General features: G+C 44.9%; 2 protein-coding genes across 3 annotated transcripts; both read right to left on the bottom strand.

The window, feature by feature from the left end:
• Window positions 1–1,940: 1,940 nt before the first annotated feature.
• RASL11A (RAS like family 11 member A) lies at window positions 1,941–4,401 on the bottom strand. Its single transcript, XM_082602127.1, has 4 exons — window positions 4,206–4,401; window positions 3,777–3,833; window positions 3,599–3,678; window positions 1,941–2,662 (listed from the first exon to the last, which is right to left on the bottom strand). Exons 1-4 carry the CDS (start codon window positions 4,327–4,329, stop codon window positions 2,195–2,197), a joined length of 729 nt encoding a protein of 242 aa, XP_082458253.1. The 5' UTR covers window positions 4,330–4,401; the 3' UTR covers window positions 1,941–2,194.
• A 12,370-nt stretch (window positions 4,402–16,771) lies between these two features.
• RPL21 (ribosomal protein L21) lies at window positions 16,772–21,874 on the bottom strand. Of its 2 annotated transcripts, none has more exons than XM_082602028.1 (6): window positions 21,665–21,874; window positions 18,977–19,055; window positions 18,600–18,661; window positions 17,684–17,796; window positions 17,010–17,160; window positions 16,772–16,898 (listed from the first exon to the last, which is right to left on the bottom strand). In XM_082602028.1, exons 2-6 carry the CDS (start codon window positions 19,041–19,043, stop codon window positions 16,809–16,811), a joined length of 483 nt encoding a protein of 160 aa, XP_082458154.1. In that variant the 5' UTR covers window positions 19,044–19,055; window positions 21,665–21,874; the 3' UTR covers window positions 16,772–16,808. The 2 variants fall into 2 exon arrangements, with proteins under 2 accessions (XP_082458154.1, XP_082458155.1); XM_082602029.1 differs by lacking the exon at window positions 21,665–21,874 and adding an exon at window positions 21,610–21,652.
• Window positions 21,875–22,979: the final 1,105 nt, after the last annotated feature.

Raw genomic sequence — 22,979 nt, 5'->3', positions numbered from 1 at the left:
ATGTTTGATCTCAGCTCCTTGAGGGCAGAAGAGCCCCAGCACCGGTGCCACCTGGGCACGCTGTGGGCATGGCAGCAGTTAGGAGGGCCAGTTGCTCTCATGTCCACGCCTCAGTGTTAAGATGGGTGGTAGGAAGCAGGAATGGCTGATGATCGGAAGAACTCCTTTTGTGCTGAGAGTATGCAAAGAACAAGGAGAATTAGGCACGTTTTAAAACATAATGGAATCCAAAACAATCCCCCCAAAACAACTAAAAAAGATAATGGAGGGCCTCCCTGGTGGCGCAGTGGTTGAGAGTCCGCCTGCCGATGCAGGGGATATGGGTTCGTGCCCCGGTCTGGGAGGATCCCATATGCCGCGGAGCGGCTGGGCCCGTGAGCCATGGCCGCTGGGCCTGCGCGTCCGGAGCCTGTGCTCCACAACGGGGGAGGCCACAACAGTGAAAGGCCCGCATACCGCAAAAAAAAAAAAAAAAAAAAGATAATGGAATCCAAAATATACTTTTTTTCTTATTTGGATACACCTTTGGATGTGAATTATCTAATATTATTAATCCTTTATGGCATTTTGCCTAGACACCCCCCCCCCAACTATAGGGAAGGGTGGTGTTAACATCATAGGTCTGGACACAGTCAAGGGTAATGGTCTGCAGTGGCCAGAAGCTGCATGTGTCATTTCCTGTCACTGCTAATAAAGAACCTTCAACTACTGAGAACACCTCCTGTCCTCGTTCTGCAGAAGTGGCAAGTTGTTTCATTGTAATCTGCCATGGTTGTCCTTGGCACCAAAAACAATGGTCACTCATTTATTCACCAAATATTTACTGAAAACCTACCAGTCTATGTGCAAGCACTGGGCTAGAAGTTTGGAATACAAAGTCATAAAATGCAACGACTGCCCTCAAGCAGTGCTCTTTCCAATGGGCGTGACAAATAGCCTCATGAAAAGGTTGGGTTATAACACAAATGTCCAAGGAATAGAGGAAGACTCAGAGAAGGCACCCCAGGAGTTGAATGTAGCATGTGACTTGGGACTTGAAAGATTATTTAGGTGGAGAATAGGACAAAATATTCAAGGGAGTAGTTCGTGCCAAGGCAGGGAGGCATGAAAGTACCTGGTGAAGAGTGAGAAAGAGCGTTCTGTTGGAATGGATTGTCAGCTGTGTGTGTGTGTGTGTGTGCACGTGCGCACGCATGTGTTTTGGAAGGAGGGGATGATGAGTGTGGAGAGGTGGCAAATAACCTTGATTCCATGCCTCATTTATATTTTATCCAGCAGATAAGGGGAAACTAGCTGAGTTTTTTCAGTCATGGAAATAAGATGATCAGGGTTGGTTTTAGTGAGGTTGTCCTGGTGTGACGAAAGATTTAGAGCCAAGAAACCAGAGCCTCGCCCACACGCTTGCTTGCCCATACAGGCAAGAGCTGTAAAAGCCTGGATTAAGGCAGTGATGCTTTAGAGAAAAATAGGAGAGAGAATTGACAGACCGGGTGTGCCATTGGTTATGGTAAAGGAGACAAAGGGATGGAGAATTTTCGGGCAACTCCAGGCAGGGTGCACTTACTGACAATAGGAATGATGGAAGAAGGGTTGTTTTTTTAATACTGGTGGAGAGGATAAACTCCCATTTACACCAATAAATAATAATTTTATTCATGTCATAATTTTTTAGCATCTGTGCACAATGAACCCCTTCCACTGAAAATCACATGGTGTCAGTTTCATGCCCGGGGCAAAGTGCCCTAATTAAAGACATCCTGCAGTTACTCAAATCCCTTTCCTCCTTCATAGACTGTCCTTTCTCCCACACCAGATTCCCTCTGCATCAACCCCTCCCCGCAGGAGCCACCAATCAGAGTTCAGACTGGGGGTAAGCCTGGAGCAGTTCTGGGCTCTGGTGCAAGTATGATTTCTATAAAAAGACATTTAAAAACAAGGAGCAATGTTGCCATTTGCCTTTAATGGAAAAGTGGCTAGCAGTTACAGTTTTAAAAAAATCTTTTATTAAAAAAAAAACTCTACCCAACTTCTAGGCAATCACCGTTTGAATTTTCAGAAATACACATACACTTGAAAACCAATAGTTTGTATAAAAATAAACTCTGAATGTGTGATTAAAAAGGGTGACCCCCAGTCTTCTCAGCTGCATGAATGCGTGATAAAAAGGGGACGAGTCCATCCAGTGGAGACGGGTCTACCCCAGGGTGGAGGGGGCCTTGGCCTTGGAGGAGAGAGCCTGCTTGAAGCGCCTCTTCAGGTCCTGCATGTTGGGGGAACGTGGCCGGGGGATGATGGAGGCTCTTCTCCTTTCCCCACCGAGGCTGTGCAGCTTGCTCACTTCTTTGCAGAGATGCTGAAACACATCACAGACATCTTCGTAGTTTTCACTGGTGGAAATTTCCAGGAACAGGCTGCCCAGCTCGTTGGCCAGTTGGATGCCGTCACGGGTCTGTACCTGTCGGGCGTGCAGAAGGTCCGCCTTGTTGCCCACGATGATGACGGGGGCTTTAGAGTCGGGGTGGACCTTCCGGATGTGCTGGTACAGGGGGCGGATAGACAGGTAGCTGTCATAGTCCGTGATGGAATAGACCAGCAGGAAGCCCTCTGCCCACTGCACGCACTTGGACAGGGAGTCGACCGCCGGGCTGAGGCTGTCTTGGACCTGAAAAGAGCAAAGTGAGCCCGGATCAAGGAAGCCCTCGGTGGGAGAAACTGGAAAGAACATCAAAGCCACCCTTGAAAAAAACGTTTGAAAAAGAAATCACTAGATATAGTTTCAGATTCTACCCAGCTTCTGCAGAAGGAGGCTTCTGATATGGAAAGAGCCAATTCTCAGGCAAGCTCCCTGCCTGGGTTATTTTATTAGCTGTTACCCACACATTACTTTTAACTCCCTTGCTTGGCAGGTAGCCTGTGATGAACCAGTCTGTGATGACTTCAATGAGAACTTCAACTCAGGATGGCGCAATTTTTAGGGAACTAACTCAGAATAAACAGAACTTTGAAAATAAGCCAAGATAAATATCTATTCCCCAACCCATAAAAATATTTTTAGCATGTCCTTCTTGAGAATGTTACAGAAACAAATTCCTTCTTTCTGTTCTTCCACAAGACCTTTCCTCCCTAGAAGGGAGAGCAATTAGTAACTTGTTAATCAAGTTACATTCCTGACTGCTTGCCATGGGGTTACCTGATCGGAATTACTGAGAGGAACAGTGAGAAACAGGAGCACTTGAACCGTCCTTGCTAGGGGAGAAGACCCTCTCCAGAATCCCACTCCCCATAGTTTTGTTCCGGGTTCCAAGGCTGAGCTGCTTCTGACAGAAGTGGTGAGACCCGTGTAACCAGTGCTGCCCCGGCCAGGGCTGCGAAGAGAAGTTAAGCGTCTCTTCCCCTTTCCGAGGTGGCAGACAGGAGAAGGCGGCCTCTATAACCATCCACTCGCCCCGCCCCCCATCGTGGACGGTTTCTAACACCCCAACGACTGGCCCCACCTGCGGACGGCGCACCCCTCCATCTGAACGCATAACAGGCGTGCTCAGACACCTGGCTCGGGCGTCTGGAAGCGGAGGAGCCGCCTGCTCTTGGCAGTCCTTACCTGGATGCCCCCGGGAGTGTCCTGGATCTGCAGGGAGAGCTGGTCTCCCTCCACGCACACGAGCCGCGAGTACAACTTGCCTGGAGAATGAAGGAGACTTGAGTTTTAAATTCTCACACTCTCCTCAGGAAAAAGAAAATCAGAGCATGCAGCCTCAACAGAACGAAACGAACCTAACCTGTGTTCGGCTCATAATCGCCAATGAATCTCTTGGTCAGGAAGCGCACAATCATTGCTGAAAAGGAAAGAGGAGAATCAGCTGAAGGACTAGGACGAGACGGTCAAACCGGGACCGTCTCGGGGAAATGGGGGCGTGACGGGCCGCAGCACCGCGGATGCTGCCTGCATCCTCAGGCTCCGCAGGGCCAAGGGTGCGGCCACGGCCTCCGCGGGTTTTGGGGCGGGTGCGGCCGGGGGTGCGCTACGCGCCGCACCGGCACCTATTCTCCAACAGGTGCCCGCCGGCGAGGGCCCAGGAGTGCAAGGTCCGGGGAAGCGGCGGGAAAGCAGGCTGGAGGGGTGGGGAGGCCGGCAGCGGCCTGGAAACGTCCGGGCCCCCTGCGCCCTCCCCTCCGCCGGGAGCCCCCGCTTTCCCCGGGGCGCTCACCGCTCTTGCCCACGCGGCCGGCGCCCAGCACGGCCAGTTTGATGTCCTTGGGCAGGAGATAGTCGGAGGAGGACTCGGGGATGGGCGCGAGCAGAAAGTGTCCGGACATGGTGGGCGGCCGCATGGAGCGCGCGGTCGAGCGCGAGGACACCGGTGCGCGGGGACCTCGGCCGCCGGCGCGGCGGGCCCGGCCGGCGGCTTTTAAAGGGCTGGGCGCCCTGGGGGCCCCGCGGCCGCCTCCGGCTCCTCCTCTTCCCGCCCCTTCCCGCCGCGGCGCGGAGGGGGCGGAGCCGGAGAGCCCAGGGCACCGTCACCGCGGCGCGCGCACCCGCTTGACGCGCTCTGCCGGGGGCCTACGCTGCTCCGGCCTCCGGGCCCTGGAGATCCGGCCTCCGCTGTGCCTGCGTAGCCCTGGCGGCCCCCTCCATCCTGCAGAGGCGAGACCGGGTCACTAGACCAGAGATCAGAATTATGAGCTGGGGGACGAAAGAAAGGAAAAATGCAATCGGTCGGACGTTTCTGCAAACAATGGGAAGGATAAATTCCTGTCGAATGTTGCCCTTTTTATTTTTGAAAGATGCTGAGGGGTGACATTATTAGGATAAAGAGCCCTGACTTAGTATCAGTATAAGGGAGTTGCAGACACTGACCTTGCTCCAGATTTGTGAAGGCCCCTTGGGGACAGTCATTGTCTACAGCTCAGCCTCCGAACCCAGCCCCTGGCTGCTGGTGCTGGCTGAGCTGACTCATTAGCGAACACTCAATAATAAGCTGAGAGCTCCGGCTCCGGACTAATTCTCCATCAAACACCGTCCTGTGACTTGAGTCACGCCTTTGCTTCATCATTCAAGTACTTGTTTCTAAGTGTAAAGCGGAGTTTAGGGTGGGCGTGGAAGTGGGAGGAAGAGGACACAAAAGCAAAATCCGGCAGTCTTGGGTTTCGGGAGCCCACAGTGGCAAAAGGCAAAAAAGGCTTGGGATTCTGTCCTTGCAGGTTAGACCTTCAGGCCTCTGCCTCCTGTGCTCCAGCCTCACAGGTCCAATTGCCTCTTAGACAGCCCCACCCTCACTCACCCCTTTCTCCATCTTGGTTGTATCAGTTAGCTTTTGCTGCCTGACAAACTGCACGAAACTTACTACCTTGAAACCGCAATCCCTCACGGTTGCTCGCTCACCAGTCTGTAGGTCAGTGCAGTGGTTATCCTAATCCAGGCCCGGCTCAGCTGATGTTGGCCACAGGCTTTCATTCTCCCATGCATCCGTAGAGAGCTGGCGGCAGCGGGCTAGGGGCGATGGGGGCGTGGGTGGGGCTGGCTGGTGGCTCCAGATTGGTGTCCTCAGGCAGCTGGCCGGCTGCTGGCTGCGGTGGTGGCAGGGGCAGTGGCTGAGCCACATGTTTCTCCTCACCCAGAAGGCGGGCCAGGATCATGGTGGTTGGGCAGAGTTCCAAAAGAGTGAGTGCAAGTGTTAACAGGCCTCCTGAGACCTAGGCTCCAGGGAGGAACCCACCGCCCCTGCTGCCTTCTCTTGGCCAAAGCAAGTCGTGGTGCCAGCCCACGTTCCAGGGGCAGGAAGTGCATTCCACTCTTTGGTGAAGAGAGCTGCAAAGCCACATTTGAAAGGGCTGGGATGCAGAGAGGGGCAGGAAAAGAGGTCCGTTTTTGCAGTCGACCACACTGAGTGTGCGAATGTGCCTCCATCCACCCAGTAGCCCAAGCCAGCGACCTGTGTGCCAGATCCCTGAAGCCAGCTCTCGGTTCTGGCCACTGAGAGGCCTTGACTCTGACCCCTCTTGCTTCCACATGGATTAATCACCAAGTTCCATCATTTCTTCTGCCTCCACTTCTTGGTATCTCGTCCTCTCCATCCCTCCTGCTCTCTTTGCTTCTCACTTGAAGAACCCTGAAGCAGACCAGGAAGAGCTGGTTTCCTTCCCCCTCGCTCGGGGGAGCCTCCTCTGGTCACTGCTGCCGTCCCCACCCCTGTACCCCAGGTACTCACACTCAGGGCACCCTTAAGGCAGCACTGATCCCAACTGTCCTTACTTTCTGGTGGAATATTTATTTCATGTCTCTCTCCCAGAAGGCAGGGCCTCTAGCTTGTGTCTTTATTGCCCAGCACATAGTGGCAGCTGGGGCTCATGAGGTCTTTAATAAATGTTAGTACATGGACAGACTTTCTGAATGGTGTCTTCACTGTGTGAACTGGAGAAGATGGAAGTCACATGTGTAACCATTATCCCAATACCTAGGTTTTGAGAGCAATCAGCTCTCAGGAGAAAGCGTTGCAGGGCATGTCCTGAGCTGAACTGCCTTATTACAGCTGTACTGTCCTTTGGTTCAGCACAAGGCAGTCCCCTTCTGTTCAGCTTCAGTTTGACTGGAAAGACTTGAAGCCCGGAACCTCCTTTCCTGACTGGGGAAAAGTCACCATAAAGACTGTTACTATTTACAGAACAACCTTGAAACAATTAGGTTCCAGGGGTCCTTGAGCAGTTCAGTGACAGGGGCCTAGGTTGCTGCTTCAGATTCTCTTGGCCTCTCCTTCTTAAACACAAAATGGCTCCTGCTTCACTAAACATCAAGTACTCATCCAAGCAGGAAGGCAGGGAGGGACCCTCTTCGTCTCTTTTTATTATGAAATAAAATAATTCTCAGAAGAACCCAGAAGACTCTCTTACATCTCAGTGGCCAGAACTGAGAAGCTGGGAACGAGTGTATTCATGTACCTAGCGGAGAATACCAGGGTTGCCAGGAGTAGCTCGAATCAGTTCCTCCCTGGAGGCCACACACATTGCTACCCTGTTAGAAATTCAGCAACAGAAGAGGGGATCCTTGTTGAGCAGCAGTCAATGGGATCTGTCCAAACACCCTTCACTTTCCTGAAGTTAAAATGCAGAACTTAACAAGGGAAAAGAGAGCCCTTTCTTGGCTGAATCGTGGGCTTATCTCCTCACCTCAGTCCCTTACATTCCGTCAGGTATTGAGATCATTTTAGGTTAAGGTCGCCCCGTAAGTGATTCCTAAGACTGTTCTCTGCCTGGTGACAGCTATGTTCCATTTTGCACGTACAGTGCGCCTTTGCTCAGAACTCAAAATGTTTTTCTTTCTCCTTGGAAAGCTCTTTGCATGTGCAAATACCCAAGATCATCCGTGGCCCTTTATGCAGATAATGTTACTGAACTGTAGAATTATAAACAGCCTTGCCTAAACTGTTGCTGCTTGTCCTCTATTTCATGTTGGATTTCTTTGTATCCAGTTATGTAAAGTTGTGGTGCAAGTAATATGACAACAGGTATGCTGAAGTGGTTTTAAAAACAGAAAAAATAGAAAAAAAAGGCGATGTAACAACAGAAGCAGAGGTTGGAGTGATGCAATTGCTTGCTTTGAAGGAAAAGGAACATACCCTGGGTGAACAACTATGGTGTCAGGCCCTGGAAGAGTCTCACTCATTCCTTCATGCATCATCTCGTGAACTCCTGTGGACAATGGGTAGAAACCCTGACATCTCATCAGAGGCAAAGGAAATGGGAGAGAGAGAGATTGAGAGAAATTCATCAGGAAAACAAGCTAAATATGGATCCACAACTGCTATCATTAGCAACAAACTTCTCCGAATGATTATATATTGTGCCTGGAGACATTAACTACAGATTTCACAGAGTAAGGGATGTTTTTTAAAAAGCATCCAAAACATTATTAATAATTTTTGTTTTAGCACTGGGAATGAAGAGAATAAAAATATACTTTTAAGAAAAAAAAATAGAAAAAATATATATAAAAGGATAACAGAAATGTGTAGGCAGATATGAATACACAAATCTGTGGGTGTTTAGAATGACTGTGAAGGGTAGAATTTAGTAATATGCAAATAATGTCAGGCTTGGAAAGCTATTAACCCTTCACCAGCCAAAGCAGCTTGATTTCTAGCTCTCAGGCAAAACTTTGCCAGGGGTCCTCCCCTACTTCAGGAATGTCTCTCCTACCACCATCCATCATCCAACATCAACTACCTTTCCTGTCTATCCTAAATCCTTGAATATTGAGGCTGGAGACTCAGACTTTGCCTTCAAGTACTTTCCTCAGTATAAAAATGACACCTCTCTCCCCTACCAGCTCCCTACTTTAATTCAGCAAATGATTGAAACTCTCTGCGAGGCTGTTAAGCGCTGATACAGAACATAAACAGCTGTTATCATTTACTGAGATGACAACAACGTATAAGACTTGCCTTGGGGGCTTCCCTGGTGGCGCAGTGGTTGAGAGTCCGCCTGCCGATGCGGGGGACACGGGTTCGTGCCCCGATCCCGGAGGGTCCCACATGCCGCGGAGCGGCTGGGCCCGCGAGCCATGGCCGCGGAGCCTGTGTGTCCGGAGCCTGTGCTCCGCAACGGGAGAGGCCACAGCAGTGAGAGGCCCGCGTACAGCAAAAAAAAAAAAAAAAAAAAAGACTTGCCTGACTTCACAGACACCCCCATAGTGAAGTTAATTAAAATAATTATCGTTTATCTATCACGGTTGAGTTTACCAAAAACATTCTCAATTAATTCTTCCTTAATCTTAATCCTGTGAAATGGGTAAAATATCTCCTAAACTGAGGTTTGGACAAGTTTAGTCACTTCCTCATAGAGCCATTCAATAGTGGGCATCTCCACCCCCCTGATTTCAAATCTTGGCACTGTGAAGAGTAGGCTGGAGAACACTGCTCATGTAAATGCAATGACAAAGCAGATGGGCTCAGAACTCCAATACAGCTGCAACAGAGAACTTAATCTGAATGGATTTCTGGGTTCTCAACTCTGTTCCACTGATCTGTGTCTTTTCATACCAATACTATATTGTTTTGATAATTATAGCTTTGTAGTATACTTTGACATCAGGGAGCATGATACCTCCAGCTTTGTCATTCTCAAGATTGCTTTGCAATTTAGGATCTTTTGTGGTTCTGTATAAATTTTAGAACTATTTGTTCTAATTCTGTGAAAATTGCCACTGGAATTTTGATAGGGATTGCACTGAATCTGTAGATTGCTTTGGGTAGTATGGACATTTTAACAGTATTAATTCTTCCAATCCATGAGTATGGAATATCTTTCCATTTATTTGCATCTTCTTCAAGTTTGTTGATCAACATCTTACAGCTTTCAGTGTACAGGTCTTTCACCTCCTTGGTTGAATTAAAGTTTTGCTTTTTTTTAATGTGATTGTAAATGGGATTTTCTTAAATTTTCTTTATGATAGTTTGTTATTAGTGTAAAAACACTACAGATTTCTGTATACTGATTTTGCATCCTGAAACTTTATGGAATTCATTTATTAGTTCTAACAGTTTTTAATGGAGTCTTTAGGGTTTTCTATGTATAGTACCATGTCACCTGCAAACAATGAGTTTGACTTCTTACTTTCCAATTTGAATGTCTTTCTTTTTCCTACACATATATGGACAATTAATTTACGACAAAGGAGCCAATAACATACAATGGAGAAAGGACAGTTTTGTCAATAAATGGTGTTGGGATAACTGGACAGCCACAACATGCAAAAGAATGAAACTAGACCACTATCTTACACCATAGACCAAAACTGACTCAAAATAGATTAGTGACTTGAATGTAAGACCTGAAACTATAAGAATCCTAGAAGAAAACATAGGCAATAACCCTGACATGAATGTTTTTTGGATCTGACTGCAAAGGCAAGGGAGACAAAAGCAAAAATAAACAAATGGGACTACATCAAACTACAAAGCTTCTGCACAGCAAAAGACACCAAAACAGAAAGGCAGAGATACAAACTACTACGTATATAAAAACATATTGTACAGCACAGGTAATTATAGCTATTATTTTGTAATAACTTTTCTTTTGGCTGTGCTGCGCAGCATGTGGGATCTTAGTTCCCTGACCAGGGATCGAACCTGAGCCCCCTGCAGTGGGAGCGTGGAGTCTTAACCACTGGACCACCAGGGAAGTCCCTGTAATAACGTTTAATGGAGTATAAACTATAAAAATATTGAATCACTATGCTGTACACTTAATATTGTAAATCAGCTATACTTAAAAACACACACAGGGCCTCCCTGGTGGCGCAGTGGTTGAGAGTCCGCCTGCCGGTGCAGGGGATACGGGTTCGTGCCCCGGTCTGGGAGGATCCCACATGCCGCGGAGCGGCTGGGCCCGTGAGCCATGGCCGCTGAGCCTGTGCGTCCGGAGCCTGTGCTCCGCAACGGGAGAGGCCACAACAGTGAGAGGCCCGCGTACAGCAAAAAAAAAAAAAAAAAAAAAAAAAACAAAACAAAACACACACACACAAAAAGGCAACCCACTGAATGGGAGGAGATATTTGCTAATCATATATCCAGTACGGGGCTAATATCCAAATGTATAAAGAACTCATACAACAACAAAAAATCCGATTAAAAAATGGGCAGGGGATCTGAATAAACATTTTCCTGAAGACATTCAGATGGCCAACAGACACATGAAAAGATGTTCAACATCAGTAATCATCAGGGAAATGCAAACCAATCACAATGCGATATCACCTCACACCTGTTAGAATGGCTATTATCAAAAAGATAAGAAATAAATGTTGGTAAGGATGTGGAGAAAAAGGAACTCCTGTGCACTGGCGGGAATGTAAATTGATGCAGCCACTATGGAAACAGTATGGAGGTTCCTCAAAAAACAGTAGAACTACCGTATGACCCAGCTACTTGGCTTCTGGGTATTTATCTAAAGAAAACAAAAACACTAATTTGAAAAGACATAGGCACCCTTATATTCATTGTAGCATTATTTACAAAGCCAAGATATGGAAGTGTCCACTGATGAAGATGTGACGTATAATACTACTCAGCTGTAAAAAAAAAATTGAAATCTTGCCATTTGTGACATGGATGGACCTCAAGTGCGTAACGCTAAGTGAAATAAGTCAGAGAAAGACAAATTCCAAATAATTTCACTCATATATGGAACCTTATAGAACAAAACAAAAACAAACTCATGGATGCAGAGAACAAGACTGGTAGTTACCAGAGGGGAAGAAGGTTGGGAAGTAGGTGAAAAGGGTGAAGGGAGTCAAATGAATGCTGATGGATGGTAACTGTACCTTTGGTGATCGCTTTGTAGTGTACACAAGATGCTGATTTATAATGCTGTACACCTGAAACTTGTTAGAAATCTGAAGTGGGGGGTGGGTAATCAGGAAAAGCTGCAAGGAGAAACGACTGGTCCCTGAGCATATCTGATAGATGGAAACACAAGGGTAGAGAGATGTCTCATGTAGTTGAGGGAAGAGCACGAGCAAAGGCAGGAAAGCAGGAAGCATATGGCAAGCAGTCTCGTAGTAGATGACCCAAAGGTTGGACAGCAACTGTGGATGGCAACGAACGCCTCAGTAAGGCATCATCTGTAGGCTACGGAACGCCACTGAACTGTTCTTGAGGCAGCCCCTAGTACATGCAAGTGCCAGAGCTAGGAGCATCTGAAGGACAGGAGATGGTCTCTGCTCTCAAGGGTCTTCACACTGTTCACTTACTCACCTGCCATAAGCAATTAATCTGAACTGTTCCTTCTCAGGAGCAAAAATCCAATCACATCTTCACTTGGGCTAAGCCATCATCTCATTCTGTAGACTGCAAAGAGTACCCCGCGGCATTTTCTTTCCAATCCAAATGATTTCCACAACTTGCACTCTTGCTAGGAAAGTTCTGAGAGGATCCTGTGCCCTCCCCATTAGGGCCTTTGAGAGACGGCCCACCAGCTGCTCCTCGCCACTCACCTTTGCTATTGAAAAGGAACCACAGTACAGAACCTTGGACTGCTGATTCACGCCTCTGCATACTTTCTCCACCTCAGCGGTAACAGCTGCAGACGCTGCCTCACTGTTACTTATAACCAAGCAATTTGTCTAAGATTCTATGAAGGTTTCTTGCTTGAACAATACCAGTTTTTTCCTTTAAGTGGGGCTGGGATGAATATGCTATAAACACTCATACCTCACATCAAATCCAGCTTAAAATTCTCTTGTGCTCAAAAAGTAAGATAAACGTTAACTTCTTATATTTTAGCGACGCTTACTGCTAAATGTTAGCCAGTGTTTATATTTAGAATCTTTCCCATCCTAGTGCAGAGAAAAATGCCAATCTACCCTGATGGGAGTACAGAAGATACAGGAAACTGGGGGGCTTTTTGGCCACAATGTTCAGAAGCAAATTTCAGTGTGATGTAGTTTATTCAGCCCTTCGGATCGGGTTCAACTGAACATGAACAGGCCTTAAGAGATACCTGGCTAGATCAGAAGAGAAAGTTCAAGAAGCCACGCAGCCTCATTCCCAACCATACCTCTTATTAACTTAAGAACAGGATGAAAAGTTTTATAGTTAGAATATTTTTCTTCATTCTCATTGGTAAGTGTGAGAAAGGGGAATTGTACAGTAAGGGATTAATTTATAAATTCACATTTTGTGATGGTTACTCATTAAAGGACCTACATTTCAAGGCAGGCACGTAATCTTATCAGCAAACACACATTAGTCAAATCTCAAGGGTTTCAATTTAATTCATCGCTCCGCTAATAAAACCTTCCAAGCTCATCTGTGTAATAGTTGCACCAAATGGAGGTGTCCAAGAGGGAGTTGGAAATACACATCTAGAGCTCCAGAGAAAGTGAGCTCTGAAATTGAGTCTCGAGTGTATTAGAGATGGCTAGACATAAATTTAGTGGTTCTCAAATTGGAGCATGCATCTCCACCACCCAGAGAGCTTGTTGTTAAGTGCTGCCCGCGCCCCCTCCCCGGAATTTCTGATTCAGTAGGTCTGCATTTGTAAAAAGTTCCCAGATGCTGATGCTGCAAGCTGGGAAACTATACTTGAAGAACCACTGGCTTAGATCACCCAGAAAGAACTTAGGAGTGACAGATGTGGAACATCAAGGAAAATCCAGAATAAGGGGGACGGAGGAGTCAGACAGGCAGAGGAACCTGGCTAAAGTGTGATGGCAGAAGAAAAAGGTGTTGGCTCTGACAAATACCAGGGAGATAAAGCCAAATTGGAAAAAGTCTCTAAATTTAATTAGCAGGTGTTTGGTAACCTCTAGTAGTAGTTTCCTTAGAGTGGTGTAGGCGGAAGCCATATTTGCAGTGGGAAACTGGGAATTTAAGCTACAAAAGAATGAGGAAGACAAACGAAAAAGCTGCTTGCTTCATTTGCTGGCTTTCACTAGTCTGTAAGCTGAAGCCAAGGAAGCAGTACGTGGAAAGGGTCAAGCAAACAAGACAAACCATGAAAAATCAGTGAAAACAAGAGCCCTGTAAACATCAACTTTCCCCTTTACTGTCCTTTTACACTCCCTGAAGCCTTATTTTGCCTTGGTTTAAATAGGATTTCCGATTGTACTGTTCCTCCTAGATTGTAACTTCCTTAATGGTGTTTGACCTCCAAATATCTCATAACTTACTGAATCTGACTTTGGGGCTGGAAGTGGCAGACGATTAGGTCAGAAAAGTAGGCAGAGGGCAGATGATACAGGGCTTTGAATGTACGAATAAAGGCACTTCAGTATTTGGAGGTCAGAAAGAGTAAGGTCCAGCAAAGACTGCAGTGGAGGTAAAAGGAAACCAGGTTAAGTGTTCCAGAAGCTAAGGAAAGCCAAATTCAATAACGCAACATTTTCTCCCACCAGATTAGCAAAGACTAAATTATAATAATCAATGCTGAAGAGAGTGCCAAGACAAGCATTTTCACTCACTCATGGAGTGCTAACTGGTACAACCCTTTAGGAAAGCAATCAAAATGAACCAAGAATCTGGAAAACACATTTTAAACTCAGTATTGTGCATGTGAGAAAACCCATCTTTAAAAATCCAAAAAAGCTTTATGCATATTCACATAGTATTGCCATTGATAGTATTTTAGAAAACTGCTGCACCATACACTAGATGGAAGCGTTCACTTTCTGACTACCTGCCCTAAGAATAACTCCCCTTAGCCAGTCTTGTTTGCAGCCTTTCCTTTTCCCAATGTCCAGCCTCACCAGCCCTCCTGAACTATCTTACACCACCATTTCCTTTTTGACAAGTCACAATTATACTTCCTTTCACTTAGTCATAGTTAAACATGGAATCAGACTCAAAGCACGCAAGGGACCTCTAGAAATCATTCAGTCCAATCCCTACTTGCAGATGATACCCTCATTTTACAGAAGCAGCAACAGAAAGCAAGGTTAACATGACTGGCTGGAGAATGAACAAAGGAATGTTTGAGGTCTCTTGATTTTTCCACATGAAGGATTTAATAACCCCAATTACTCCTGAGCAAAATGGTTGGTTAGCCCTCAAAATTCAGAAACACCAGTTTTATAAAGTACATAGGAAAATAAAACTGAACATAAAGTAGAAAATGTCTCTTAAAAAAAAAAAAAAAAAAGCAGTGCTTTTCTCATTAAAGAGCATTTACTGAGTGTATATTATGTGCCAGGCACTAGAAGTACAAAATAAGAGGCACAGTCCCTAACCTCGGGTCTAGTGAGGAAGGCAGAAGTTTTTAAAAATTATAAACACTGTGAGAAGCAAACACACAAAAATATGGGGGAATTTATTCCACCAACCCAAACCAGAAGTAATCTCTGATTCCAAACACTTTCATTCCTCTCCTTAAAATGCTTTAATTAGGGATGGTTCACCTATGACTCAAGGTGAGTGAACGACAAGCAGGAATTCCATCAAACGAACAAAGCACAGTGTAGGTATTTCAGGCAAAGGCAAGTGCGTGTGCAAAACTGGGGCAATAAAGAGCAGTTCCATGAACACAATTCTCCTAATAGCTAAACCCATCACATAGGAAAACAGAAATAAAGAGAAAAACTAAACCATGAGTTATAAATAGAGACACACAGGTTAAGCAATATGCAATACAGCAGGAGGCTCAATAAACATGCCTTGAAGCTGCTTTAATAGTTTACAGGAGAAATCAAAATGTGCCTAAAGGGGCAGGAATGAAGAAACGGCTATGAAAGATATTCATGAAATAGAATTTTAAAATATGCAAAGCGACTTCAACCTGGTGCATAAGTGGTAACTTAAGATGGAAAAACAGAACACGAATGCCAACTGATGCAATTTATAAGGTTTTCCTTGTTTTCTGTGGTGGTGCTGGTCAACAATTTCTATTGACCAACACAGTCATGTTTAAACATAACCCTCTACCACTAGATGTGAATCTTTAAGGGCAATTAATAACCACCATTTACTGAGTTAGGCTAGGAATCCAAGATTCAAAGCCAAGGTTTGCTGGATTCCAAGCCCTATTACCATCACACTTCACTAGATGAAACTGAAGGCCACTAACATTAGGTTTTAACCTATCCACAGCGTTTACTAAAATTGTAAACAGGTTCTTGTCCTCAAGTCTAATAGTGGGGACAGAACACCAAGTGAGTAGTCAAGGTTTTCATTTTAAATAAGCTTGCTACAGGTATCATCACAGAATACTGAAGGCAGGGGGATGTGATCAATTCCCTACTGGATGTTTACCACATCCTATTAAAAATATCCAAGAAGGGCTTCCCTGGTGGCGCAGTGGTTAAGAGTCCGCCTGCCGAAGCAGGGGACACGGGTCCGTGCCCCGGTCCGGGAAGATCCCACATGCCGCGGAGTGGCTGGGCCCGTGAGCCATGGCCACTGAGCCTGCGCGTCCGGAGCCTGTGCTCCGCAACGGGAGAGGCCACAACAGTGAGAGGCCCGCGTACCACAAAAAAAAAAAAAAAAAAATCCAGAAAGTAACAAAACCTAAAATGTGTTCCAACTAGACAAAGTAGCTTTAAAATATTCCTATTAATATGAAGCAATATAGAACTGATGACTAAAATCCGATTATGCAGCCAGATTACCTGGGTTTGAATCTTTGCCCAACACTATGCACCTGTACCCTAGGGCAAGTTACTTGTGCTTCAGCTTCCTTTCATGTAAAATGAGCAAAATAAAACTTATTCCAAGTTTTTTATGAGTACATTATGTAAACTGCTTAGAATGCCACATATTAGATACTATATAAATACTTACCCAGTTTAACTTAAAAAGGTATTCTAGTTTTCAACACTTTTCTGAGCCCTGCTGCACGAAAGAGCTGAACAACTCAGAACTAACATGTAACTCACACAGGACCAGGAAGGGGCTTTAAACCATGTATTTTTAAATAGTAGGCTTCAAAGTTAAGTTCCTGATCCTCAAAACACAGCTACTTAATTTATGGTGCAATTATGAGCATCAACTTTTCCTGAGCTTAATTATAATATAACAGATAACTTCCATTCATTTTAAATCCTTTGTTCATAGGAATTTAGAGACTATTTTCAAACTAGGACAAATATTTTGTAAGTAATATCTAGCAGTTTATTAACCAATGGAGTATACTGCACAACACACTACCTCACATCTTTCAGGAAGAAAACCCACTAAATTTGAAAAGTAAAAAGATGTCACCCACTGAATTCAGACACAATTAAAATGTGCTTTAAATATTTGTTTGGGTAAGGGGGTCACACACTTCTACTCAATTAAGAGAATCATTTATACAGTCCAGGTCTTTTATTTTCTTTACACCCATCATGCCATGAATTCATAAGGAATGGGCTCCAACAGTTCAGGCTCCTTTCCATTGGTTCTCACGAAGTGTGCTTCTCTGGGTGGAGCAGGCTATTAAAAAAAAGGCGAGGGAATAATTATGAAAAGTACTGTACCTCAACTTCAAAGTGCTCCCAGAACTAATAACGTATGTAATACCAAGAAACCCTGCCAAGCACTCACCTGGCGTTTCAGTTGAACCCAAGTACCTTTCTCTTTGGCTTCCTTCTTTTTCTGATCATTTTCCTTCACCCGTTTCAGGAAGCTATCCCGGCTCTTAGAGTGCTTAATATGCTCGATACGCACATTAATTCTCTTGGCAAGAATCTTGCCCCTGGAGAAAGAAGAAACTTAAGTGCATCAAAAACACAGCTAAAATTCAGAGAATTCTTTCAACAGTTTCATTTATTAATTAAACCATGAATATTTTTTTACCCACAGATAGGATAAATCAACAAGGTGATGGCAAATTTATAATCGTTTATTAAATCTTACTGAATGGGGCCTTGAGGCAAACATCCCCACTTTTAAGCTCTCTTCTGATGAGGTGACAGACTCTGAAATACCAAATAATTTAAGCAAAACCAGACCGCTAATAAAATATACAACTTATTAAACTTTTTACACTGTGAAAACCAGAATGGCTTAGCTAACAAACCCCACAAGACTTTCCAGTAAGTTTATTACAATGTTTCCTCTGACAGGTTACAAGACAAACACTCAGTTTGCTTGAGTTTTAAAAGGGTATTTCCTTTGCCCCACTTGAATGACCAATAAAGACATAAGTCCAACTGGCAAAGTGAAAGGGGGGTGTGAGGGAATACTAAGTAGGCACAAAGAACTATGACATTACTTACTTAACTTGTTTGTTTACAATGATGCCAACAGCATGCTGGGTAACATTGTAGACTCTCCCAGTTTTGCCATGGTAACATTTGTGGGGCATTCCTTTTTGAACAGTGCCCATTCCCTGTTAAGAAAGGAGATAAATGTTATGCCAGCAATTTCCCTCTCCATTTAAATCCAAAGTAACTAAAATATTCCAAGATTTTTTTTTAGATGGCAACTCAAGAGCTTTCAGAGCCGGTGAAATGTCATTTTCATGTTGCTTTAAGCAATCAAAAAGACAATCATCATTAAGCTCTAGAGTACCAGGACACGTTTAAATACAAATTCACAAGATTCCCCTCCTTAATTTTTCCACTAGCTGTTAAAAACAAGTAATGAGAAAATTCTTGGACTCAAGAATAGCACTTTTAAAACTCTTGTTTATTAAAGTAAAATTAAAATAGCCATTCTAGGGACTTCCCTGGTGGCGCAGTGGTTACGAATCCGCCTGACAATGCAGGGGACACGGGTTCGAGCCCTTGTCCAGGAAGATCCCACATGCCACAGAGCAACTAAGCCCGTGCGCCACAACTACTAAGCCTATGCTATAGAGCCCGTGAGTCACAACTACTGAAGCCCGCCTGCCTAGAGCCCAAGCTCTGCAACAAGAGAAGCCACTGCAATAAGAAGCCCGCGCACTGCAAGGAAGGCTCGACAACAAAGACACAATACAGCCAAAAAAAAATAATAAATTTATTACAAAAATTAAAATATAACATAAAATAGCTACTCTATACTCTCACGAGCTCTTTTTCAGGAAATGGATTTTCCCCCGATTACGAAGATAAAAAGATGCAATACACCCTATTCAGATTTTAATATTAAACACAACTTTTCTAACTTCTAATGTTACTCTGTAGTTATTTCCCCAATTTTATAATTTACCTTGATATCTACAATATCACCTTTCTTGTAGATTCGCATGTATGTGGCCAAAGGAACAACTCCTGCAAAAAAAACACAAAAAAACCCCAATACAGTTAATATCAAGATTAAAAAGTCAAGAGTAAGAGAAATATATAACCTTACTAGCTTTCAACACACACTACTTTTTGGCAGTTACGTGTACTTTAAAATCTTGCTAGTCGACAAGTTAAGAACCACTATATAAAATTCATGCTTTTTATTTATTACAAATAAGTTAGGTAGATGCTGATTAATTAATGTCATTTATTAAGAACACATTATATGCACAACAACACGTAGGTAATAAAACACAAATGTATGCCACGCTTGCTCCCAAGGAGGGTGGATCTACTCACCATGTTTTCTAAAAGGCCTAGAGAACATGTAGCGGGTGCCCCTCCTCTTTCCCTTTGTGTTGGTCATTTTGGCGAATTACTGAAACCAGAAAGTATCAAACAGTCAAATACAACTGCAAAATTGACATTTGCCCCTTTAACCAAAAAATGTGTAATTACAAATGCACTAAGTTCAGTAGGAACACGAGAATTAGGCAACTATCTAAAAAGCTGGCTCACGAATCAATAGCTCTTGTAACGGTTAAGAAACAGTAATTTTATCAAGATTTCTGCCAAAACTGCCTAAAACTCCTAAGAAGCAGAACTGGATTTTAGAACCCAAACCAGTATTTTCCCATTAGAATGTAACAACACAACAGGACTTCTGCCACGCTACGTCTGTAGAACCCACCTTAGACTGCCAAGAACACTGGAATTACCAACTAGAAGGCAGTTTATTGTTGCAAAGCATGACAAACCTCCGTCTTGCACTTATACATAATGGATTAAACCCCTTTTCTTATCAACCTACGGATATCTCTAATACCGCACCTATTAACTGTCAAAAATCTCTAACTCACTTCATATATCTAATTACTCAGTTGTTTACCAGAAAATGTGAGGAAGAAGGCTTTATAATCACTGACCTGATTTTGACATAGGTTTTGCCACTTACCTGGGAGACCAACATTTAAACCCTGATCCTCATATGTAAAACAGTCTTATTACTTTTATAATCAACTAGGATAATGTCTACAAAACATTGAGCAATTCCTAGCACATGCAAAGCACCTACTAATGAACAGTACTTTATCATTGCCTAAGAATTCACGTATAGGCTACTGAGGTGAACCTTTCACTTTGTTTCCCAAAAGGCTAAAATAATGGTTTTAACTGCCTCAGATGATCCAAGGGCAGAACTACCACTGCTGACTACCACAAGGCAAAATACACCAAAGACCAGCTTAGGTTGTCGACAGTGTTCAAATGTAAGTCAACCTCTCCATTTATTACATTTTAACCTTCAAGAAAAGTGACTCCTAAGTACCTTTTTCATATAACTTGTGTGGCAAGGAGACCGAAGAATGTTTCAGCTAACCCATCAAAGCCAAACCACTGTTACAACGAATGCACACTTCACTTTAAATGGTGAGAAGAATCTATCAAGTACAAGTACTGCTTTAATTCTCATGGCTACATTTGCATTAAGTTCATATAAACTCTCCTTAAGTTCATAAACAAGGAGACATGCTCTGCAGATCAACTCACTTCATGGAGACACAAAGTGACAGAATCAGTAATATAAGTCCTTTCGTTTTTTTTTAACACATTTATTTTTTTAATTTTTGGCCGCATTGGGTCTTCGTTGTCGTGCACCGGCTTTCTCTAATTGCGAGTGGGGGCTTTTCTCGTTGCGGAGCACGGGCTCTAGGTGCGCGGGCTTCAGTAGTTGCGGCTCGTGGGCTCTAGAGCGCAGGCTCAGTAGTTGTGGCACACGGGCTCAGTAGTTGTGGCCCGTGGGCTCTAGAGGGCAGGCTCAGTAGTTGTGGCGCACGGGCTTGCTTGCTCCACGGCATGTGGGCTCTTCCCCGACCAGGGCTCCAACCCGTGTCGCCTGCACTGGCAGGCGGGTTCTCAACCACTGCACCGCCAGGGAAGCCCTGGAAGTCCTTTCTGACTCCAGAGCCCACGCTCCTTCCACCAGACCCATTTTTCCGAGTTCGAAATCCATCAGGACCCAATACACATATAATCGAGTGAGTTTTTAAAAACAATACTTAACGTCCCAAGCAATGACGATTTAGAGTTTATAATACTACCAAAAATGGGACCCATTACGGGGGCGCAACACGCTGTTTCCGCAACTCTGGCAGCTGGCTGCTACAAACTAGACACAAAGATGCAAAACTAAGACTAAGAGGTTATTCAGTTAACGTTCCCCCTAAACGCCTAAATCAGACACAGCTATTCAGCAATCCCTTCGCTTAACACTTGCTGCCCTGGCATGGACGAAACAATACCCGTGGCAAACAAAGTATTTTCCTTTTCTCCAACTGCGGTCCCGGGCCAGAATTAAGAGAACCGGAAATCTCCCACGTCAACGACGAATAGGCTGGGCTTCTTCATCCAGGGCGACTCAGGGGCACCTCTGCAGTTCTCCGACCACGACCCCCGACTTGCTCACACACACACACACACACACACCCAGGTCTCAAGGGAGATTAAAACCGGCGCCTGGTTCTAAACCCGCTCCTACTGCCCCGAAGCCCCTACCCCAGAGCATTGCAGTTTAGGTCCTACAACAGGGGTTAAGATGACACACTGAAGGCGTTGGAAAAGCAAGCGGCCACGCGGCGCCAGAGCCGATCCGAGAAAGCCCAGGAGAGACGAGCTGAAGCCGTGGGGGCGCTGGAAGGACGAATTCCTTTCCCGATGGACCAGAGTCGCCTCACCCCGCTGCCTCGGCCTCGTTTTTCCAGAGCCTGTTCCCCCGCAAACCCACGGCATCGCAGCCTGGTCCCCGGCCCCGCGCCCGCCGCGCCGAGTCTGGACGGACACAGCTCCACCGCCCAGGCCAGCGGGCCCCAGGCTGGCTAAATGATCTTCCTAGGGCTCCAATGCACGGTTTCAGCGGCCACAGGGTTGGAACTCACGCCTGAGGGACAGGGGGAGGGTCAAGAGGCTCCGGGAGCCACGCGCGTACGGTACCTGGAAGATGGCGGTTCCGGCCGAAAAGAAGGAGGCGGCGCCGCGCGCGCGCCTTACAAGGGCCTGCGGGCTGCCCGCGGCGCTGCCTGAGAAAACGCCGGCCGACAGCCACACTTTCCTGGGTAAGAGTGTCGTCCCTGAGAACCAGAAGAACCTGTGAGGATATTTTCCTTTCTTGCGAAAAAGAGGTAACTGACCGACACAAGCTGACACTTGGATCTTGCCAGACAGCCCGGAAAGGGGCCTTCAAGGGCGTCAACCAGGCGCAGACGTCGCGAGCGTGCTGACGTTATCCCTTGCGTCAGACGCCACGCGGGAAGTGGGCGTGTGCCTGCGTCCTCGGGTATCGGAGCAGTCTCGTCCTATGTCGTCTGAGTTCTTTTCTGTGCTCCGAACTGCAGTTTGTGGGAATGGTTACGTGGGCACAAGAGCAAAATTATGGTGAAGAAAGCATGTTGTACGGTTTATATGTCTTTCAAACGTTTTTGCCCTCAATGCGTCAAAACACTACGCACCTGCTGGTAGGTACGTACCCCTGTTACAACCACTTTGCGAAGCAATTTGGCAAAATATAGTGAAACCGAAAATATGCAAATACCAAATTCCAGCATTTCGGTCCTAACTGCTTATCTTATGGGAACTTTGCTATGTAGACAAGGATATCCACAACAGCACTAGGAATAGAAGCAAAAAGTTGGAAACGTCCACCAATAAGAGCATAAACCCATTGTGGGGTATTCATACGGTGAAATATTATATGCCCGTAGGTCAAGACTGAGCCCGCAAATGTGATGAAGCAAAAAGAGGGAGATGTGGAACATACATAATAGGACAATTTATACACGTATAATTTTGAAACATGCAAAACTACTATATACTGCTTAGGTATATATGTATATGTAGTGAAAGTAGTCAAGAAATACAAGGGGATGAAAATCAAATTTAGAAACGTGGTCTTGTCTGGTAGGGGACTGTAAAGAAAGGGGTATACAGGAGGCTTTAACTATTTTGACTAATTTTAAGCTGGTTATTGAATACATGGGAGGTGATTGTTTATTCATCACTATACTTTTTAATAAATATTTTCTAAATAATTTATTTTTAATTAATATTAATAAATATTAATAGTTTTTAAAGGGTAGTTTTAGATTTAGCAAAAAAATATTTTTAGAAAAATGGTACAGAGAATTCCCATATACTTGGCACCCAGTTTACCCTATTGTGAACATCTTAACATTAGTATGCTACAGTTTCAATTAGTGAAACAATATTGTACATTTTTTAAAATTAATTTATTTTTGGCTGTGTTGAGTCT

Source organism: Mesoplodon mirus (assembly GCF_964341445.2).
Source record: "Mesoplodon mirus genome assembly, chromosome: 17".
Taxonomy (NCBI): Eukaryota; Metazoa; Chordata; class Mammalia; order Artiodactyla; family Ziphiidae; genus Mesoplodon; species Mesoplodon mirus.
This window is presented reverse-complemented; position numbering and strand designations above follow the sequence as displayed.

Coding starts and splice junctions, on each gene's coding strand:
- RPL21 (XM_082602028.1), bottom strand. CDS start 19,043: ATGACCAACACAAAGGGAAAGAGGAGGGGCACCCGCTACATGTTCTCT. Junction 18,662..18,976: donor TAGGCCTTTTAGAAAACATG/GTGAGTAGATCC, acceptor TTTTTTTTGCAG/GAGTTGTTCCTTTGGCCACA. Junction 17,797..18,599: donor GTGATATTGTAGATATCAAG/GTAAATTATAAA, acceptor CTTTCTTAACAG/GGAATGGGCACTGTTCAAAA.
- RASL11A (XM_082602127.1), bottom strand. CDS start 4,329: ATGCGGCCGCCCACCATGTCCGGACACTTTCTGCTCGCGCCCATCCCC. Junction 3,834..4,205: donor CGGCCGCGTGGGCAAGAGCG/GTGAGCGCCCCG, acceptor TTTCCTTTTCAG/CAATGATTGTGCGCTTCCTG. Junction 2,663..3,598: donor ACACTCCCGGGGGCATCCAG/GTAAGGACTGCC, acceptor TGCTCTTTTCAG/GTCCAAGACAGCCTCAGCCC.